Genomic DNA, 21,783 nt, shown 5'->3' with positions numbered 1-21,783 from the left:
GGTTAAGTATGCAATGGAATTTGGGCCCTGTTGGGTTTAACATTCTTGTGTGTGTGGTAATTTGAGTGTGGAGCAGACTGGTGACATCTTAAGAATTCAAAACGGTACCGTTTTACTCATCTCATAGCCACATCTTTCAATCTGAAAATATAACTTCAGCTACAACATGAGGGACAAAAAAAAAGCAGAAAATACCAACCAAATACGTTTTAAAGAGTGCTAAAGTTTAAAGAGGTTTTCATCTCCCACACATTCCTCAGTTCATTCAGGAAGTGCTCCTACACTTAAATCCTTTGGTTTCCAGATTTAGAGCTTACAGTTTAGAACATAACTGCTACTGTATGTGTGACAGCCCGTGTCAACATGCAGCACAGTACAATGTACTTGCTGTCAACTTGCAATGCACAGCTGGACTGACGGCCGCAACCACAGTATGACAGGTATAATAGCAAAGAACTAGAGACTTGTGTGTATACTACAGGTCCTTGGTTTAAGATTTACCGTCTGTACAGCTACACCTACACGTCTTCCATTATGTAGACCCAATTTCACAACAAGCGTGAATCGCGTACGTCACGGAAGCGTAGCGTGTTTTTTACGCGAATAGATTTAAAAAGCACAATTCACAATAGAGGCATCAGTTCGATGTCGCATATCCCGCAGCTCTATCGCTCCTTTGCTCATTTTAAATTTAGGTTACAACACAGTAATACAACAAAACAAGATAGACTTAGCATTGGGTACAAAAAAAAACAAAAGGACGCATAATTATGTGTACTTAATTAACTTACTGTCAATATCATAAAAATATCCCTTTGGCTTTGTGCTAAAAGGAATGTCATCATCACTTGTTTCCCAGTCAGACATGTAAACACTGTGAAACCGGTGAAGCAATGTGCGTAACAATGGACAGGTGGGATCACCAAGTGATACGATGGCAGAGAAAATAACGCCAAGCGATTTGTGAGGTCTGATTTTTTTTCTAGTAAGCATTTTTGTGATGCAAATGTATTATAATTTTGAACACATATTGTTTTGAGAAGCCAAACTCTTGACTTGACTGTCCCCAGCAACGAGCTGGAACTACTTTCCTCAGCACCGAAATCTGATCAGAACTCAGCTCAGGACACGAAGTGGGGGGGGGGGTCGTTGTTGACGGACTTCACTGCTTATGGGGGTGTCATACAACTTCAGGTAAAAAAAATCTGAACTATCCCTTTAAGCCCCAACAAAAAAACCTTGGAAAAAAGGGCAACAGTGTTCCATTGACATACTGTAACTGACCTGTATATTAACCGAGCTACAGCAATATTGTTATTGTAGCAGCTAACATCAAGTACTGTATGATGCATGTGAGACATGCGTGTGTGTCAGCTGTTGTGACGCGTCTCATGTAAATTTGACTTAAAAAAGGGGTTGGCAACCCACAGCGCCATAGCCGCATGCAGTTCTTCCAATTCCGTGTTGCAGCTCCCCAAGCTTGATGTGCTTTTTTTTTTACATGGAAATGTAAATATATTTAAATATTTATATGTAAATATGTTTAAATATCTGATTCACCGTACATCCCTGTAAGCAGCTACACTGCGCTCTGACTGCTTAACAAACAACAGAAAATGTAGTATTGTAGCATGCACCATTTTCAAAACTAACACTCAGCTATTTCTGAAAAGTACCCAACTGCAGGTGGGCGTCAGAGAGCCATTTCGGAACTACAAGGGAAGGTTGAGCGGACCAACATACTTTGAACAAGTGGATAAACGCTTCCAACTGACATGCACATGCATCATGGCCAATTATACAAATGAAATTAGACAATGTCCTCACATAACCCACCATCCAAATGCATTGCATTCCTGTGAGAAACACAGATATAAGACCCTCCCATAATAGTACCAAGGTACTAACTAAACTAAAATTAACAAAAAAATGAGCAATTTATCCATAGACCAAATTTGAGTGCTTGTTATAAACTCTCCTTTGAGACAGAAGCTGTTGTCTGGCATGATGTCCAATGAAAATATAATAGCAGATTAAGTGTTCCTGATCTCTATTTTACAAGAATGGGATGCTTCAGATTTGTGTATTCTACCCAGCTCTTTTCTTTAAGTGTGCTTATTTTCCTGACAGAGAAGAATAATGTGACTTCTGGGTTAGACACTTTTGTTCTGGCAGCTGTTTCATTCCATTTGCTGAGAAGAACGCCTTTCTCGTCAAATGGGCTAATTGTCAGGCCAAAAACAAAAAGATGGTAGCTCAACTAATTTCCACAGACTTCTTGCCATAGTTGAATGGAATTTATTTTCTAGGTCAGAAAACAGGTGTCCCCATTTCATTCAGCACATGCTTCCTTCATTTTACACTTCAGTACAAATCAAGAAGGAGCAGCGCAACAAAGAAATACCATTTTCACAGTTGAATGGGTTCCGAATTGGCTAAACAGATATTAGACAGAACAATGTGAAAAGCATCTCACCAGCCACACCAAAGGGTCTCCTCAGTCCGCCAGTTTGTTTTTTCCCCTCTTTCAGCTCCATGCTTCCTACTCTGATGATCTGACACACCAGGAAAAGACGCTGCCTCATCAGGTCACTTCTGCTAAGGTCCTAGACGCAAAAAGTCAACCACAAATAGATTTGTCTGTTAGAGATTAGCTATTGTGCAGTTCATTAGTGTTAGGTGTTGAAAGCCACAAATATAGAATATTTCCATTTTTTTTTTTTAGGTCAAATGAGTCTTTACTTGCTTTGAGAAAGATTTGGCATTAAATGTGTCTCAAATCCCCCACAGCACAAAAGACAGGTAATTATTGGCTCATTAAGAACAATACGATCAATACATTCTCAATACAAGTGCAGTAAGTGCCAACAACATTTCAACAATTCAGAAGAAAAATGTCTTTCTTGTCACAGATTTCAGGATCTCATCTAAGATATACACTAGAAATACTGGGTCACAGGGTTGGGATTTGCTTACTGTGAATAATGCTGGCAGGTTGTTGAGTTTCTCAATTTCTTTCGGCATCCCCATACTGTCCCACCGCACCAGGAAGTTCTCACTGTACAAAATTAAACAATAATCACTTTAAGAAATGCATTTTCAAAGCCTCCGGTTACATTGAGGGGAAAAAAGGCATATTCGATACTACTTGTCCTCATTAGGGAATACATACAACTTCCACAAAGAGACGCCCTAATGGAGATGACGGTCTGGCTGACAAACTAACCACTAGGACAATGTGCAATGCAAAAACTCTTCAAATGTGCCGTAAGTTTCATTACATGAAGAAAATGTCAAGAAAAGATAACATTTACCAAACATTATCTCATATTTTGAGTAAATAGAGGTAATGCTGCATATTAGGTTTTATTTTTGACAGGTATTAGAGGTATAACATGACACAATATTTGAATTTGCTGCAATTTTGCATCTAAAATACTACTATACTACTACTCTGCCTGTCACCCTCGATCATAAACACATTATAATTGGACTGTCTATGAATGCAGCATGCTTTTCCAACTCTGGCATCATAACTCCACTTCTTAACACACCTCATACATACCTGGCTGCTGAGAAGAAGAATATGTAACAGGAAAGAACAATGTAGTCAACTTAGAGAGTATTCAAACCCAGGTCCTACTGGACACTCTTGAAGACTAACATGAAAGTACGCATCACTCCTCTAAATGTTTTCTGTTATTCAACTGTGTAATGACAACATCTATAAGTTTAAGATTTATTTGTATTTCTCATTTTTATTTGAGAGGTGTTTCATCATGCAGTAAAATGTGATGGTACTGTACATTCCATGTCACTCAGCATGACACAGATGTGACACATTTTAGCTCATTAAAAATAATTACTACTACTATTTGGGACCAAGATGATCAGTCTACATTAAGTCAAAAATAAGCATGGCATCACACTATATAGTTCGGGGAAAGGTGAAGAGCTAACCTGATGAATTCTGACTGATCTGGGTCATAAAGAGACATGAGCAGCTCAGCATCTTCTCCGATGTTGCATACAAAGTTTTTCAGGTTCATGAGAAGACTGTAGGTGTGCACCGTATTGAACAGAGCCTGGCGCCTCATTTCAAGATTTTGCAGCCGTGTCTGAAAAAAAAACAAGACCCCCGGGAAGGATGTTTAGAGAGAAAGAATTACTGTAGGTGAAACAGACCATTGCTGCAAATACAAATGAACACTTATACCTTCTCTTCTTGTATCCTGTCATCAACACTGCGGGATGCAGTCTCATGGGCACGAAAGAGACTGACAGTGCTTGTGGAGTCAGGATCAAGTGTGTTTCCTGCATCATCTCGCACAACCAAGTCCAAGCCCAGAATTCTGAACACCATAAAAAATAACATGCAAAAGATGTGGTACTGAAGTATTGCAGTGCCATGACTCAAGCATATAGGTTATTCTCCAGAAAGGGTTTTTTCTTCATAGACTGAAACAGAATAAGTGATTTTATTTAATTTTATTATTTTAATGTGCAAATTTATTAGATTTTTTTTTTTACTTTTGCTTCCTATGTCAAGCTTTTGATACCCCTTTTCAGTAGAATGACCCATATACATTTTACAAAGGTGTCAGAGGGCAAAGACTGCAAGACAGTAAGTTATGACATGATTCATACCTGTTTCCGTAATCTATCTTGGCAGTGACTTTCTTTTTGAGCTCTACAAGGTCATCCTTGGGTAGTGTTCCTGACACTATCTGTGATCGATATTCAATGAGACTGTAGGCCATCTGCTGAACAGTCCGGAACAGGGTGCCTTTGTTCGCCTGTCAGACAAACATGTATTAACTTAGAACATTGGAAAGGTGCAGCTACTCAAGAAAACAGAATGGCTTTAAGCATATTGGTGTACACCTTAGGTTCCCAAGGTGGGGTCGCATAACCATAGGGGTGTATTAAGTGAAAAAAAAAATTTAAAACAATGAGGTACTTCATCTGGAGGTACGATAAATTGAATTCACTAATTCATTATGCTGAATATTTCAAGTTTATGACGCTCACATGTTTCAACTTGTATCTGGTATTAAAAGTTTGGGAACCCCTTGTGTACACAAGTGTATGCAGAAAGACAATGGTGCAGTATACATACCACAAAGAGCTTGTGCCATATCTGCGCCCATTCCCTCAGAGTGGCTCCGAGCTCCTGCACCAGTGGTAAATCTGCTGGAATAATTATTTCCTGCTGGCTACCAGCCACAACAGCAGAATAATAGGATATTGGAAAAGTTGCTCATTGCTCATAGAACACATCATATTATATCATTTGAACAGGGACAAGACTATTTGTATACATGATGAATAGATGGACACTTTTCCTTTCACAGCCAAGAAAAGCACTTCTCAACCCACACTTAAGATAATTATAAATGCACTAAAAGCAAAAGTGTATTATTACAAAGATGTGATCTTACCCTATTCCCTCCACTGACGCTTCCTTTAAATGGATGTAGGAAGCTGGAAAAATGCCCTGAAGAAACAATTAGTTATTATATAAGGGTTGTTCATGTATTGGTACAATAAATCTTTTAACATTTATATTTTTATTTTATTTGTTCAAATATATATATAGTGCAACCTTGGCTAGCATCTAGCATGTTTTTTGGTTAACGTTGAACATTTATGGCACAATTTTGCATCGGATTGCGTGTATTCTACAGTTAGTGTACCATATGGCGCTCATCTTGTCACGTTATTAAGACAGTGTGTCCATCGGTATTCTTAAAGAAATCATTTATGGCAAAACAGGAAAATGTTGGTTGTTGGTCTCACTGCCACGCCTTCTTTTTGGGAACAGTTTCAGGAATGACACCTTCAATTAAGGTAAAAGTAACTTAAATGTTCAATTAATAATTAATTGTGAAACTCAAAAAATGTCTTTTGCGTTAACAGAAAAGATGAATTGGATTTACATTATTTCTTATGCCTAAAATGGATTCAGTTTGTGTCGGAATCTCCGGAAAAAATGACAGATAAAAATATTAACACACTAACACCTAAACATCATTCATTAGCACTACTAAGACACATAATATACAGTAAAGTCTCGTTATATCGATATCGGTTATATCGAAGTACTGCTTATTACGATACTATTTTCATTTCCCGGCAAATTTCTAGTCTTTTATGATATAATTAGTTCTGTTAGTACGATACCCGGTTATTATGATAATCCGGTTACTACGATGCCCTTTTCATCTCCCGCCAGCCAATTTGGTCTGCTTATATCGATACAAAAGCAGCTTAAATCAATCTTTGCTTAAGGATTTCAATACCAAAAAAAGAACACGGTGAACGGCTGCTTCCAAAGATTGATTTAAGCTGCTCAACATTGTTCTATACTATAGAACAATGTCGAGTGCATTATTGCCCACTTTTAATGCAGTTCGGCGCAGGATCGGATATATCGACAGTCCGGTTATATCGATATTTTTTCCGACTCCCAACAATATCTATATAACCAGACTTTACTGTATGTTGTTCTCTTTCCATTCCAACCTATACAGTTTATGATTGTCGTCCTTGTGTTACGTCCTTGTGTGCTTACTCATGTTGCTCATGTGCTTCCACAGCCTTTGGTCTCAACTTTTAAATGACTTTCAAAACATTTACCCATGGATTACCAACAGACGAGAAGTATCATGTATGCAAAAAAGAACAAAAACCAATTGAACCAACTATTATATACATTGTATTGTAAATGCCACTATTCTGTATGATGTGTTAGTGTTTTCTATTAGCACAGCTGTATCGCCTCCCCATCAACAAAATGCCAATGCGATAGAGCAAATGTCCCATTTCTGTACCCACTACGTCACTGTATGTCAGTGTTTCTCAATTATTTTCTGTCATGCACGCCCAATGTGAAATACTAGAGAATCTGATCATATAGTATATTTATTTATCTGCACTGTACAGACAGAACTTGAAATTGGAACCAGGAAAATGCAACAAAATGGAGCATACCTACATGTTGGTAGGGCTGCATTGAAATGAAATCCTAGCTAACCAACCTCCCCGCCCCCACGTCACCCCAGAGGGTGATTTTTGCAAAGCACCGCTGTAAGTGTAAAAAAAGATGTAGCTCTATGACGGCTAAATAACTTTGAAGTGGATGGGGTTTGCACTGCTTAGTCAATGATAACAAGTATTGTTCTCAAGAAGCATTTTCTTTCAACATTTTCTTATATTCTACATGATATAAAATGTGATCATCAAGTCAACATAATTGCCCCCTTGATAAGGGTTTTCTAAAATACAACTATCTTGTTAGAGAATATTCCATAAGACACAGAAAGGTCATATTTGTCATTTTGCAGCCTGTGTTAAGATAGGAAAAAATGACACACTAATGATGCTCATACCTTATGTGATTTCTGCCGTAGCGTGTAGCCTCGATACCACCCTGAGGAGATTTCAATTAATAGAGAATCATGTTAGAGACAGTGAAATGGAGATAATGACAGTCCAGGCCATCGGGGGTACGATGTGGCAGACTTCACACTCATTTCAATTATCACACAGAGCATATTTAATGACAGTTAGCTCAACATAGCTCCTGTCACGGCTTGCTCAGAGAAGGAATAGACAGATGTGTTGGGGCCTGTTGCATATTCAGGCTCACTCACCTTCCAGTTTCTCCAGGATGTGTACCGTGTCCCCCACCTGCAAGCACAGCTCCAGCTCGCCACTGGGATCATAATTGTAGATTGCTAAAATAATAAAAAGTTTCAGTTTAGCCATGAGTTGTTACAGAGTGACTTAGTCATTTTGCAATTGGAACCTTGTCCTGAGTTTAACTTGTAGCTTAAGACAATGTTTTAAAGGCTGTGGCTTTATGCTCTCTTTATTTTATCCATCATCATGTCATTGTGACTGCTGGTCAATATTTACGCCCTGCAGGTTCTGTTTCTGTCAGATGCCTCGCTCATAAACCCTAAACTTTCCTACAATCATTCTGCCCGGCAGTCATCCTGAAGGTGACCCCCCCTGTGCTGTGCTTTTAAATTATCACCATTACAGAGTTATGGCCGCTATCAAATGACAATACAAGAGCACAGGCAAACACATACACCAAAAAGCTGATTCCCATAGAGAAATTCATATCACAGATCCTTTTCATGACTTGAGGGAGCAGCAAAGGCCTGCAGTAAGTCTTTCACATTACGAGCAGGTCTCTGTCCTGACTTGCATTGGCTGGGGGCTACATTTCACTGCATGTTTCAACTGGCTTAGATAATCATACTTTGCTCTGAAGACCAAAACTTGACAAAACACAGAATGTTACAATTCTTCTCTTGTAAAAGAGAGTTCTATAACCTTTACAAAGACAGATCTCCGCAGTGAATCACTTTGTGTCCTCTGCTCCTGGGCTTGTACAACCTGTCATAGTCATAACTATACAGGACATCAACTGCAAAGACTCCTCTGACTGGCACCTTCCTGTGAAATCACTCATTTACATGCCAAGGGAAATAGTGCTGACACCAGCATGACGCTACAAACACAGTCATATCAAACAACTTGAATTTCTGACCAAACCAAGTGAATCTATAATTAGTTATTCTTTACTTTACCAATCAATATACTAAGTTCTATGTGAAGTATTTCCATAATGCCTAATAATGTCTCAGTGTATAGACTGGTCATATATCTCATCTCGTTTCATATTATCTACATACTGTATTGTATATAACTCTGGGAAAAACTGTTGATTTTGTTAATACTTGGGTTGTTTATATTGTTTATTTTTCTATATTGTGTATTTTGTACTGCTTAACTGACTCTGTACTCTTGCTGCTGTGCAATGCAAATTTCCCCACTGAGGGACGAATAAAGGCATATCTTATCTTATCTTATCTCCTTGTTTTCTTAAAAAAAAAAAAAAAAGAACTCCAATCACAATCTTGCCCCTTTCGGCGCCACGTTTTTATTCAAGAAAATATTCAGTTTGGATATTACTATATTATTATATAGAAAATCATCAGTATGACTTAGGGCCGGGCGATATCGATATTTTTAAAAAATATCGATATTTCTGTTAAGCACAATATCAAAACCAAGCATATCGATCATATCGATATAGACTGGATTTGACGTGGAGGTCTCAAGTTTCTGTGTTTCTCTGTCTTCTGCGGCGTTTTTAGTGTTTAATAGTGCTTTATTTATTACTTCTGTATCGTTTTTGTGTCATACCAACCCCTTAAGCAAGTGTGCAGCTATGTATGTTCATCTTGCTACGTTTGCAGCTTGCTCCATTGTTAAAGTCGTGAGCAGCTGTTAGCTTTGAGCACCCCTTTGCTACGCTAAGTGATCGGAGATCCCCGCGGAGATACAAAAGAGGAAAGGCCGCATAGAAGGAGTGAACAGCAAAAAAGATGGTATAAAGTCTGTCGTCTGTCGTCATGGGGTTACAGAAAGACTACCATGAGTGCAGCATGATTGCATATTACATTTAACTTTTTCTATATTTATTTAAAGAGAATATACCATTTTATTTCAGCGGCTATATGTATACTTTTTTTTTCTCAACATGACCGCTTGCTCCCAAAATGTATTTCTTTTTTTTTTGCGTGAGAGGCATATTTATACTCAATCAAGATGTTGTCTTCAAATGCTCATTCAGTAAGAGATGACTTATTGTCTCACCCAAAGGAATTTGGCAGCATAATTGAGCTGTTCACCTCTCAGACACACTTTCTTCCTAAGACGGCCGCAGATGGAAATTCCAATTAATGTTCCTATAGGTACAGGTTCAAATTAATGTGACCGCTAATAAAAAAAAATCAGAGTCACTCTGATGCACCCTAAATAATTTACCATACTATAGCAGTAGATTAGTCAACAATTAAAGAATGTCTCAGCTGAACAGTTTGAGCAGCTGCTGGCAGCTAATTAAAGTTAAAGAAAATTAATGAAGGTCTATAGTTTTATACACTGTCTGGATGAGAACCATAAAAAGACATTCCAAGATATAGCAAAACTGAATAATTGATTCTGAGCAGAAAGCTCTTCAGTCTAGACTATGGAAGACAGTAAATGTCATGCTCCTCCAAAGAGCTAAAATAACTATTGTGTAATTTAGTTCCACAGTCGAGCTTCATCCATCCGTTTTCTATTTTATTTTAGGTCTTATTTCAAGTTGTTCTGCATGCAGTCGCCTCTCGCATCGTGATTCAAATTTCACGGCTTTACTCTCACGGTTTTTCCAAAGGTGAATTTAACTAATTCACTGCCAAAGATGTCTATAGGCGTCTTTTCAAAGAGTAACATTGTCAATCAATGTATTTTCCTTTTTTTATTTTTGCAGCAGCTACAGATTAAATGTCTTATGTTGTGTGGGGGATTTCGAAAAAAGCTAATTTTCTCTGTTTTTGGTCTGGTTTCGCTGAAACCACCCTATGTTCTACTACCGATTTAAAGAGACCCAAAAACGCTAAGAACAAATTATTTTTTTTCTGATGAAAGAAAGGGGGTCTAAAATATTGAACACACTGGCTGGCAGTTAATGAGTTAATAGTAATAGTAAAATAATGACTTAATGTTCAATTGTGTTGTCATTGACTAATATTTAAATATGTTTGATTATCAGAAAAGGCAAAAAATATGTATTTTCTGCATATCACATGGTCTAACCAATCGGCCTTTACTGTGTTTTGGATTTAGCTGCGGCCCTAGGAGGAAACAGGTAAGTAATTATGAGACGGAGTTCCAAGCAACTGAAAGGTTATAGGTATTAATCAAACACATTAATGATAAAGGCATTGCATCTTTCATACTGAGGAAGTCCTAGCTAGAATTGAATGATATGCACCACTGACAGACACTTCATCAACTGCAATAAAACTAATGTATCTACTATATTTTTAATGCACTGCAGTTCAGACTAATATGAAAAAACCGAAACCATGATAGACAGTAATCATTGTTTGGTGTAGGTCTTGCAGAATAATTTTGGCAGCAATTGTGTTAGCTAAATTAAGCACAGTCTTGTAAAACACATTTACTTGATAAATTCTTCAACTACTTCTCCACACAGATGTATTTTTCCCCAATGTAGCAAACTTTTTCCATTTGGTGGAAATACGTTGAATTGGACATATATTCATATAACACAACATATCTTAGCAATTCAAAGAATCAATGCCAATATGCGTCTTAGTGGGCATGCAATTTCAGAGCAATGTGAATGAGTCCCTCTATTGAGCGCAATAGAAAATGAGCAGAATAATGGTAAGGGGAACATTACTGTATTTTTGTGATGATGAATAGCATTATTGTGAATACTGGTCTCTCAGTATTCACACTATTTACTACTGCAGGGTTTCTTTTCTCTTTTCACATGCATCCAAAACTGTATGAATTTTAAGTTACAGTAAATATAGGTTTTTTAAAAAAGGAGCAAACTATTACTATCTGGTTTTATTTAGATTTAATACAATGACCCTGCGTCCTGGGGAATAGGGCTTTGTATACGGCTGCTCATAAAAAAAGCCATAAAATGTGATTATGGATAGCTACAATACAGTAAGCACAGAAACTAAACTATGCAAATACACTATGCAATAATCTGCAGCGTGACCACTAATGTTTGAGAAAGGACATCTATCCTCCTATCGTGGTGTAGTTCAGTTCAGACTGCTGTGGTACAATCCGGTAAAGTACACTAAACCCTACCAATCTAAACTTTTGTACACGTACATGGAGCGCTGGAAAATTATGTTTTTGGGGTTTTTTTTTTTTTTTTAAACGCCTCTACATGTTACAAGTCGTATGCATGCATTGCACGAAATGAAACCAACACCTATAAGTCAATAGCATTGTGTTCTGTTGTTAAATATGGTTCAAAAGATAAGATAATGTATCATATTAATAATAATAATAATAATAATAATAATACATTTAATTTAAAAGCGCCTTTCAGGACACCCAAGGTCGCTGTACAGGAGATAAAAACACCAATATGAAATACAAGATAAAAGACAACAAACAATAAATAAGAGCATACAATAAATCGGGAGAGGGGGGACCATGTGAAGCTGTTAAAGGGAATAGGCAAGTTTATTATGGCATAGGCATATTTCTTATGATACAAACCAAAAGGCTCTGTTGTACCTATCCACAATAAGTTGGAGTTTATCTCTGCTCTGTACTTTTATTGTACTGTACTGCTTGGGGTATATGGGCCTTAAGAGGCTGCGAGACGTTCATAGGGTACGATTCCTTAAGCTCCATGTAAGGCACAGCTCTGACTTGAGATATGCTATGATAATATCAAATACCGTGTAATCTGTTCTTTCATCCAAAATGTTTGGCGGAAAGGCAAAACCCGACTAATCGGATTGATCAAATAAGATGTTGTTTCAGGTCTGATGGCTATTTTTAGGATGAAATTCAGTGTGTCCCATGGGTTTACAGCATTGTGGGGTATATAATAGGAGGATAGGAGGACCGACTGTAATGTCATCGCTCCTCGCCACTTCCATATATTAATCAGTCCCCCAAAATATAATAGAGAAGACTATCTTAGTGATTCCTCGCATGTACCTGGTGGAGAATGGCAGGAGAATGATACCGACTACAGAATCGAGCAGAATAACAGCTTAAAGTCACACCAATCAGGATCTAAAAGGGATTAACTCAAAAATTCCCTAACCTCTGTTGTTAAACACAAGGTCATGTCTTGCCAAAATTGGGATGTTTGTGCTTATGGATGACGCCATACTCTACATTAGAGTTGCACCATTCTGCAAAAAAAAAATGTAATCATGACGTTACTGCTTAGTTTGCTTGCATCTTTATCTTTATTACTAATAATATCATTATGATTAGCTCCTCGTTATCTTGTTCTGCTTCCAAGAGTTTTTCATGGGAGATCCCGAGTAGGGATGAGCGAGTACACTACCTGTATCTGTCAAAATGATCTGTATACATAGCTGTACTCATTATGGGCGAGGAATAAACCAGAGACCAGTGAGGTCAGCCATTTTCCCTCCAATAACCATTCCACGTCCAAGGCATCTTCCTTGTAACGGGCTCAGACGCCGGTTTTGCGTTGGACCGGGGCACACTGCCAGCTGATGGGAGAAGTTTGAGATGAAAGTTGTCTGATGAAAAAGGAATGGCAAGACCATTTCCGAATGTCACGGTCCTCGTTAACGTAAAGAAGCCGACGCGATGACAGTATAAGATGAACAGATACAGTATAAGAAGAATTAAATACTGTCATCATGAGAAGGACCATTTGTGCGTGGAAGTATTTACTCAGCGGACCGCTCAGTGGCACAAAATCATTATAAACAATGAACAATCCCCTCTTGCAGTCATGAAAGTCAAAGTATTCGGCACGGAAGCAGGGATCCAAACTATCAGGAAACAAACTCACCGCCCACCAAGAAATGTGAGGTGTGACTAGCTGGAGTCATTAATGGTTTAAAAAAAAAAACATAGCCTGGAGACATTCTTTTGTCGTATTGTATAACTATGTCTTTCCGGTGAAATATGTAATCCAGGGGTGCCTAAAGTGCAGCAATTTACCACCACAAATAGATGGCAGTCCTGTAGGGAAACACTGCACATCATTGGGAATACTTAAATGATTTGAGTTGAAACAGCAGCAGGGCGGCCAATGAACATGACTGGTATTAAAATACACTATTTTCGGCACCACACACTTCCACAACATAATCAAAAGTAAGCAGCACATCTGTACATATTTGGCTAGATCACACCTGGCAACTTAAGCAGCGCATAAAGTCACTCACTTTACAGCAAAGTACTTTACTGTACAGAAGATTTGCCTTGAGGGTGTGTACACACGCACACACTAATACACAGTACAGGTAAAAAAAAAAAAAAAAGGCCACACCTTTATAAACCACAGGCAGTAAAAAGTAAAGTCCAAGTGTCGCCAAAGGACTATTGCGAACAAATGCCTTTGCATGAATGTATTCCTCTGAGTGCAAACTACGACAGTCCTTCTTGCCTTTATGTGGCACCCTGCAGGGATCCTAGAGGGGGCTTTCAAGCAAATCTAAAATTAATGTGGACACTTATTTCCCAGTAAGATTCTACACAAGACTACTTGGCATGCCCATCGAACTCCTGAGTCCATAGTTCCAAAGCTCTTTAGGTAACTCCCGTGAGTTTACTTTAATTCTGGCATTTAAAAGAAACGCCGGCGTATACACATCAACAAAGTCGCCATAAAAGTAATGTTTTTTTTTCTTGTTGGAAAGTCTAATTTCTCTTGAAATGTCTTTACTTGGCTTGGAGTTTACTAGACAACAAACATGAGTTGACTTGTTTGGAAAAACTTACCCACGCCGTACTTCTCTTTCTTTGTGGGAACCCAACGTGTCATGGCGTTGGAGAGTGAAGGGGGGATTAAAAAAAGTGTCTCTAAATAAATAAATAACTATTTACAATAGATAAACGAGGGCGTGTGCTGCACTTTTCCTGCTTCGTCCCGAAGTCTACTACGGTAGTTCCGCCATCATGCCTGCTGCACCGTGAGGGGAGGGCGAGCAGGCTGGGAAACAGGAGGGGGAGGGGGCACGTTACATTTGGAATGAAATATTGTAGTCAAACTTTTTTTTTAAATAATATAGTATATAAAGTCATGCATTCATTAACTATAAGGGTTCGTGACTCATTTGGCTCATTTCAGCAAAGGTTCTGATACTTTGCTGTAAAAGTCTGATGAGTGAATTTGATTGTATGATCCTCCATTTTGGCAGTCAAATTCACTCATTCATTCAGTAGAATATAAAAACATATTGAATGCATTTGACTGAGAAAATAGCTTTTCCCGCTATGGAATGACGTCGACGACGTTCACGCACGCCCCCACCACTTCAGGATGCAGCGGTATTGCAAGTGCCCCCCCATAGAACATTTCTACAGGTATGTATTTTTTTATTGTCTGGTCAGCAAGTATAATGACGTCACACTTATACTAAATGCATTACGCAGGCTGTAGAAAGTCAAAGTGTTTAATAAATGTTGTTACTTTTTATATTTTAATTATTATTTTAATTAATTTTTTTTTAAAATGCCCCCCCCCCCAATGCACGCACAGGGAGAGCATGCAAACTCCACACAAAGATGCCCAAGCGGGGAATCGAACCCCCATCTCCTCGCTGCACGCTAGACAACTCAGCATTGCATCGTTCTGAGAGGTGTTTTAACATTTGGGTCAACCCATTAAGTTCCACAAGAGGGGCAAAATATTAGAAGGCTCCATAATATGCTATTCAACACAAGCTACAATTATTATTTTTTTAATCAAAAATTGATTAGTTATATTAGTCATAGCGGTACATACTATATGCACTAATTCATTCTGAAGGCTTTTCAAGCAAAGGATAAATCAGTTCAGGGGTGTTGCATCTCTTGGCAGTTTTTTTTTGAGGGAAGGGGCTCTTCACCTTGCTCAGGGGCACCTTCAGAAGCAGAAAACAACTAGTCTTCATTTCCATATTTTTGATCTACAGTGAGACCCAAAGCTAAAGTCACCCAACCAGCATCCTTAATCCTAACCATCCATCCTAAGCCACTGCTAGCCCCTAATAGTGAACCATACAGCCATCCATTCACCCATTTTTTACACCACTTCTCCTCATTAGAGTCAAGTGTGAGCTGAAGCCTATCCCAGCTGACTTGAGATCCAGACAATATGGAAATTTTAGACTGTTTGTAGTCTAATGTGTATGGCTTTTTGGATGTGGGAAATCCAAAAAACGCCACACAGTGTAATAGAGTACTACAATGGTTCCCCTGGGGGTACGTCAATTGCCATAGGGGGTACGTGAAAAAAAATGAAAAGCATATTGTACATATTTTTGTATTTTAGATACTATTAAGAGGGGGGTAGTGGCTCTTTTAGAATTGGGACACCATGGGAAGAGTCCAGTCAGATAATGGACACTTCATACTCAACAAGCAGGATCAAAACTAGCAAACTGCTTGTGTTGCTCGAGCTTGTTTCTAAAATGGTGCATTCAGGTGCATTACATAACTCCTGGGACACATTCCAAAAATATGCTAGGTTAATTGGCGACTCCAAATTGTCCATAGGTATGAATGTGAGTGTGAATGGTTGTTTGTCTATATGTGCCCTGTGATTGGCTGGCGACCAGTACAGGGTGTACCCCGCCTCTCGCCCGAAGACAGCTGGGATAGGCTCCAGCAACCCTATAGTGAGGATAAGCGCCATGATGGATGGATGTATGTACATGGCTTCAGGTCAGATGTCTGAAGGCGTACGTGATTGTAAAAAGTTTGGGAACTACTAGAGTACTGACTGCATGACTGAACATTGACCATTCTGCTCAAGTGTACTAAATAAAGTGAAAATTTTAAATCTCTATGATTACATCATTACATCATACCAAAAGCTTTGATGTCAAAAAAGACATACTTCATAGCTGTCAGATCCTTCGATATTATTTGAAAATGCTAGACTGGATGTGTATTTTCTATAATTCAATTCTTTCATATATCCCTCACTGACATGCCTGCTTAATATAAGATAAAAGCATCCCTATTGCATTCATGAGTATTGGGATTTCAGATTTCATATATCTGCAATTACATCTGCAAATGAGATCTTTTGAGGAAAGAAGTCCCATTTCAGATATCTACAATCCGATTAGTCATAATATTTGCTTACATAATCCAAAAGGAAAAATTGTTCCAACTACCCATAATGCAATTTCAAATAAAATGGATTCCACCACTAAAACAAGGCAACTGTACCTACATACATGTCAATAATGACAAGCTGGTTAATTACAATTGGGACATTTTTTCAATGAAGCCTGAATGTTGGACTGCACTTCCGATAAAATTGCTTCCCACAGACAATGATCTTGTTGAAGGCCTGGGAAATGACAATAAGACTAAACCTTTCCCTTTTTTGCTGCCCTGATTGTGTTGGTTCTGTTTTCAGTTGCAAACTATATGACAATGCAGACAATAATAATTTGCAGCTTTGATTGGTCATAAAAACAGGTTATTGTTTTTAATTTTCAATGCCCCTCATAATGGCAAACAGATGTGTACCGTGCCACGAGGCCCGACAGGAAATAACCGGAGAGATATTTCGACTGCAACCCAATTAATAGATGAATATAACACGCATGCATGGCCGGAACAACCGGGTTTGACATGTCTGTCAGTGAGGCCATTTGCTTAATGCTGCCTCATCATTGTCTGCATATTACAAGACCTTTTCCTTCCTCATGCAAGTATTTTCCAGCTGTTGGTAGAAGTCTGGATGTCCACTTAGCCTTTTGTTTGCCTGTCTTGTGTATGTTTTTTTTTCTCCTACCAAATGGTGCTGTCAGTAATGTTTAGCCACCCGATGCTTTTGTTGCTCCCCTTGTCAGAGTACCTTTCTCCATCTATTGAGTGATCTGTCTGCTTTAAAATTAGGAAGGCTACACATGTGACAAACACAAATGACTGAGAGGCTGTTATTGAATAGTATTGTAATATTACACAAAGGGGTAGAACTAGTGGACGGAAAATGAAGGGAAAGCATCATTTCAATCTTTTTTTTCACAACATGACTATGTAGCAATAGTTTGCTTTCTTATCAAGCAGCTATTCAAACACTCATTCTAAAACCCTTGTTTGCAGTTTGGAATTGTATTTTTATGAGGATTTTTAAGGATATCACTTCAAGTCGGGAGATTTCTGTGAACTATTTTTGTTTGATCTGAAGATGCTTGAAGAGTGGGTGAATTTATTGTGAGTGTGCACAAAAAACACGCTTTGACACTTTTCACTTCAGAACAGTTTTAGTCCTTTCTCAAACTAAACCTGAAAAGTAAAGATTTGCTGTGGGTTCCTTTGATGTTTGTGTAAACTAACAAATCTGCAAAACGAATACACTATTGCCACCACCTGACTACTTAGTGCTATTGCAGACAAGTAGGTGATCACTAAGAAAACCTCAATTTATAACTTGTATTATCATTTATTCATTTTCTATACCGCTAATTCTCATGAGGGTCGCTGGAGCCTATCCCAGCTGTCTTCAGTCGAGAGGCAGGGTACACCCTGGACTGGTCGCCAGCCAATCACAGTGCACATATAGACAAACAACCATACACACTCACATTCATACCTATGGACAATTTGGAGTCACCAATTAACCTAGCATTTAGCATATTTATATGTTTCATTAACTATAATGTCTTTCTGCAGAGTCACTAAAAATAAAACAATGCATCAATATTGTAGTATATGAAACAGTGTCGCCCCTCCCTACGTGTATAACATGCAATGTACATAGGGCCCTATGGGCAAAGGAATGCATTCTTGGTAAATATGCAAATAATGGCCATCACTGCCGTGGTGAGGCACATGTAGCACCAAGTCAGACAGATGCAGGAGAGAAAGACATGCTCGTTGCCGCAATCTGCACACAGCAGAATAAGAGATTAAAATGTCAGAATTCACCTACTCACCTGTTATGTACATTCAGGTCCATTGAAATAGTATAAAAATAGCTTTTAGTAGGTCAGTGATGTCCTAAAGATGTTGTGATATTTTAAAACAACCAGGGTTGACAAATGTGCTGCACAAATTAAACTCAAGTGTTTGTGCATCTCTGGTATGTAAGGAGATGCTGTTTCAGAGTTTAGCCACAGAAAAGTCTCTTTTAAGTCTAGAGCGGGGGGCAGATACAGTGAAGAAAATAAGTATTTGAACACCCTGCTATTTTGCTATTTCTCCCACTTAGAAATCATGGAGGGGTCTGAAATTTTCATCGTAGGTGCATGTCCACTGTGAGAGAGATAAACTAAAAAGAAAAATCCAGAAATCACAATGCATGATTTTTTAACAATTTATTTGTGTGATACAGCTGCAAATAAGTATTTGAACACCTGTGTATCATCTAGAATTCTGACCCTGAAAGACCTGTTAGTCTGCCCATTAGAAGTCCACCTGCACTCCATGTATCATCCTGAATCAGATGCACCTGTTTGAGGTCGTTAGCTGCATAAAGACACCTGTCCACCCCATACAATCAGTAAGACTTTAACTTGTAACATGGCGAAGACCAAAGAGCTGTCCAAAGACACCAGAGACAAAATTGTACACCTCCACAAGGCTGGAAAGGGCTACGGAGCAATTACCAAGCAGCTTGGTGAAAAAAGGTCCACTGTTGGAGCTATCATTAGAAAATGGAAGAAGCTAAACATGACGGTCAATCTCAATCGGAGTGGAGCCCCATGCAAGATATCACCTCGTGGGGTCTCAATGATTCTAAGAAAGGTGAGGAATCAGCCCAGAACTACACGACAGGACTTGGTCAATGACCTGAAAAGAGCTGGGACCACCGTTTCCAAGGTTACTGTAGGTAATACACTAAGACGTCATGATGTGAAATCATGCATGGCACGAAAGGTTCCCCTGCTTAAACCAGCACATGTCAAGGCCCGTCTTAAGTTTGCATATGACCATTTGGATGATACAGAGGAGTCATGGGAGAAAGTTTTATGGTCAGATGAGACCAAAATAGAACTTTTTGGTCATAATTCCAATAAGCGTGTTTGGAGGAAGAAGAATGAAGAGTACAATCCGAAGAACACCATCCCTACTGTGAAGCATGGGGGTGGTAGCATCATGCTTTGGGGGTGTTTTTCTGCACATGGGACAGGACGAGTGCACTGCATTAAAGAGAGGATGACTGGGGCCGTGTATTGTGAGATTTTGGGGAACAACCTCCTTCCCTCTGTCAGAGCATTGAAGATGGGTCGTGGCTGGGTCTTCCAACACGACAACGACCCGAAGCACACAGCCAGGAAAACCAAGGAGTGGCTCCGTAAGAAGCATATCAAGGTTCTAGCATGGCCCAGCCAGTCTCCAGACCTGAACCCAATCGAAAATCTTTGGAGGGAGCTCAAACTCCGTGTTTCTCAGCGACAGCCCAGAAACCTGACTGATCTAGAGAAGATCTGTGTGGACGAGTGGGCCAAGATCCCTCCTGCAGTGTGTGCAAACCTGGTGAAAAACTACAGGAAACGTTTGACCTCTGTAATAGCAAACAAAGGCTACTGTACCAAATATTAACATTCATTTTCTCAGGTGTTCAAATACTTATTTGCAGCTGTATCACACAAATAAATTGTTAAAAAATCATGCATTGTGATTTCTGGATTTTTCTTTTTAGTTTATCTCTCTCACAGTGGACATGCACCTACGATGAAAATTTCAGACCCCTCCATGATTTCTAAGTGGGAGAAATAGCAAAATAGCAGGGTGTTCAAATACTTATTTTCTTCACTGTATGAGCAGTTTGTCTGAAGACCTCAGGGCCCTGCATGTCGCATGGGGATGCAGGAGCTCAGACAGGTACATTAGAGCCATTCCACGCAAGCACTAAAATACCAGGATAAGGAGCACTTATAAGCATGTGTGTTATTATCACAATGTTGTTTGGGAGTGTTAATTTCCTTAGAGTCTCACTATGACCTTGTTGGTTTTGCTGCACCATTTCTCAGTATCATTTCTCTTATGTGTGGGGCAGCCCCTAGGTGCCAAGGAAACAGCATAATTCCCATGACTGTTGCAGGAGATGTTGTGTTTATAGCAACAAGTGGCTGTGCACTTGTGTCACCAAGCCTTTCAAATGTGAATATTATCTTCTTCTTTTTTCTCTTTGGGCTTTTCCCTTCAGGGGTCGCTACAGAAAATCATTCTCCTCCATCCAACCCTGTCTTCCGCATCTGTCTCTGTCTCAACAACTATCATAATAAATAATAATAATAATACATTTTATTTGTATAGCACTTTTTAGATTACTCAAAGACACTTTACAGTAGAGAAAAATAACTAAAAATAGAAAAAAAAAGCGGGGCGGGGCGCAGCAGTCAGGTATAAAAGGTTAGACATTAAAAACGGATTTGGGTTTCGAGTTGTTTTTTGAAGGAGGGAAGGTCGGGGCAAGCACGGAGTGAATTATGCAAAGAGTTCCAGATAGTGGGGGCAGCAATGTCCCTCTGATGTACTCGCTCCTGATCCTATCCATCCTGGTCACTCCCAATGAGAAACTCAGCATTCTCATCTCTATACCTTCAGTTCTAATCAAGTATATTATATCAGTTTATTATTTTAGTATTGTATTAGTGAGAAGTTGGTAGCAGGACAGACAATAAAAGCAATGATTATAGTTTTCTAAACTGCAAGTGCCCCACTTTTTTTCACTCACTTAAAGCCAAAAAATAAATAAAGATAAAAAAAAAAAAAGGCCTTTTTCTCCTCAGACAAATCAACCAGACCGAGGAGTCCACAAGGAGACAAAATCAAGCTGGAGTCTAGTATTCATCTGTCTGGTAACAGTCTGATCCGGCAATGCTCGGTCAGTGACAGCACATCCTAAAGCAGCCTTTGACGGTTATTGACTTTTTACTTTGTTTTATTAAAGAATCTGCAAATGCTATTACCACAAGCTTCTTTGTATACACAGGTTTCACACTTTTATGCACTCCTTTTTTTTGTATCCATGGTGAATGTTTAGTACATTTCTAATGGACACATTGGGAGTACCTGAAAGCAAAATAACACATTTCATTGTGAACTAGTATTGAACATAAACAGTATCAATCTTCCTGGCCAACCCAAAGGCTTGTCTGCACACTCATTTAATTCCGGGATTCACTGAGCTCAACAGAGGGAGCCAAAACTCTTATCAAAGGCATGCTTTTCTTCATGGAAATAAAAGCATGACTGTGTGAAACCAGG

General features: G+C 38.9%; 1 protein-coding gene across 2 annotated transcripts in view; it reads right to left on the bottom strand.

Annotated features, from left to right (window-relative positions):
- dock5 (dedicator of cytokinesis 5) overlaps positions 1-14,494 on the bottom strand; it is a 35,646-nt gene extending 21,152 nt beyond the window's left edge. For both annotated transcript variants that reach the window (XM_058071051.2, XM_058071052.2), the window contains exons 1-10: positions 14,347-14,494; positions 7,656-7,739; positions 7,392-7,432; positions 5,442-5,497; positions 5,120-5,216; positions 4,648-4,796; positions 4,217-4,352; positions 3,961-4,118; positions 2,977-3,058; positions 2,477-2,606 (exon numbers count right to left, since the gene is read on the bottom strand). In XM_058071051.2, coding sequence (XP_057927034.2) covers positions 2,477-2,606; positions 2,977-3,058; positions 3,961-4,118; positions 4,217-4,352; positions 4,648-4,796; positions 5,120-5,216; positions 5,442-5,497; positions 7,392-7,432; positions 7,656-7,739; positions 14,347-14,389 — 976 coding nt within the window. In that variant the 5' untranslated portion in view covers positions 14,390-14,494. The remainder of the gene's footprint in view (positions 1-2,476; positions 2,607-2,976; positions 3,059-3,960; positions 4,119-4,216; positions 4,353-4,647; positions 4,797-5,119; positions 5,217-5,441; positions 5,498-7,391; positions 7,433-7,655; positions 7,740-14,346) is intronic.
- Positions 14,495-21,783: the final 7,289 nt, after the last annotated feature.

This window comes from Doryrhamphus excisus, linkage group LG3 (genome assembly GCF_037039965.1).
Source record: "Doryrhamphus excisus strain RoL-2023G ecotype Guam linkage group LG3, RoL_Dexc_Guam_v1.1, whole genome shotgun sequence".
In the NCBI taxonomy this organism is placed as follows: domain Eukaryota; kingdom Metazoa; phylum Chordata; class Actinopteri; order Syngnathiformes; family Syngnathidae; genus Doryrhamphus; species Doryrhamphus excisus.
The sequence above is the reverse complement of the archived record's forward strand: the minus strand, read 5'-3'. Positions and strand labels throughout refer to the sequence as shown.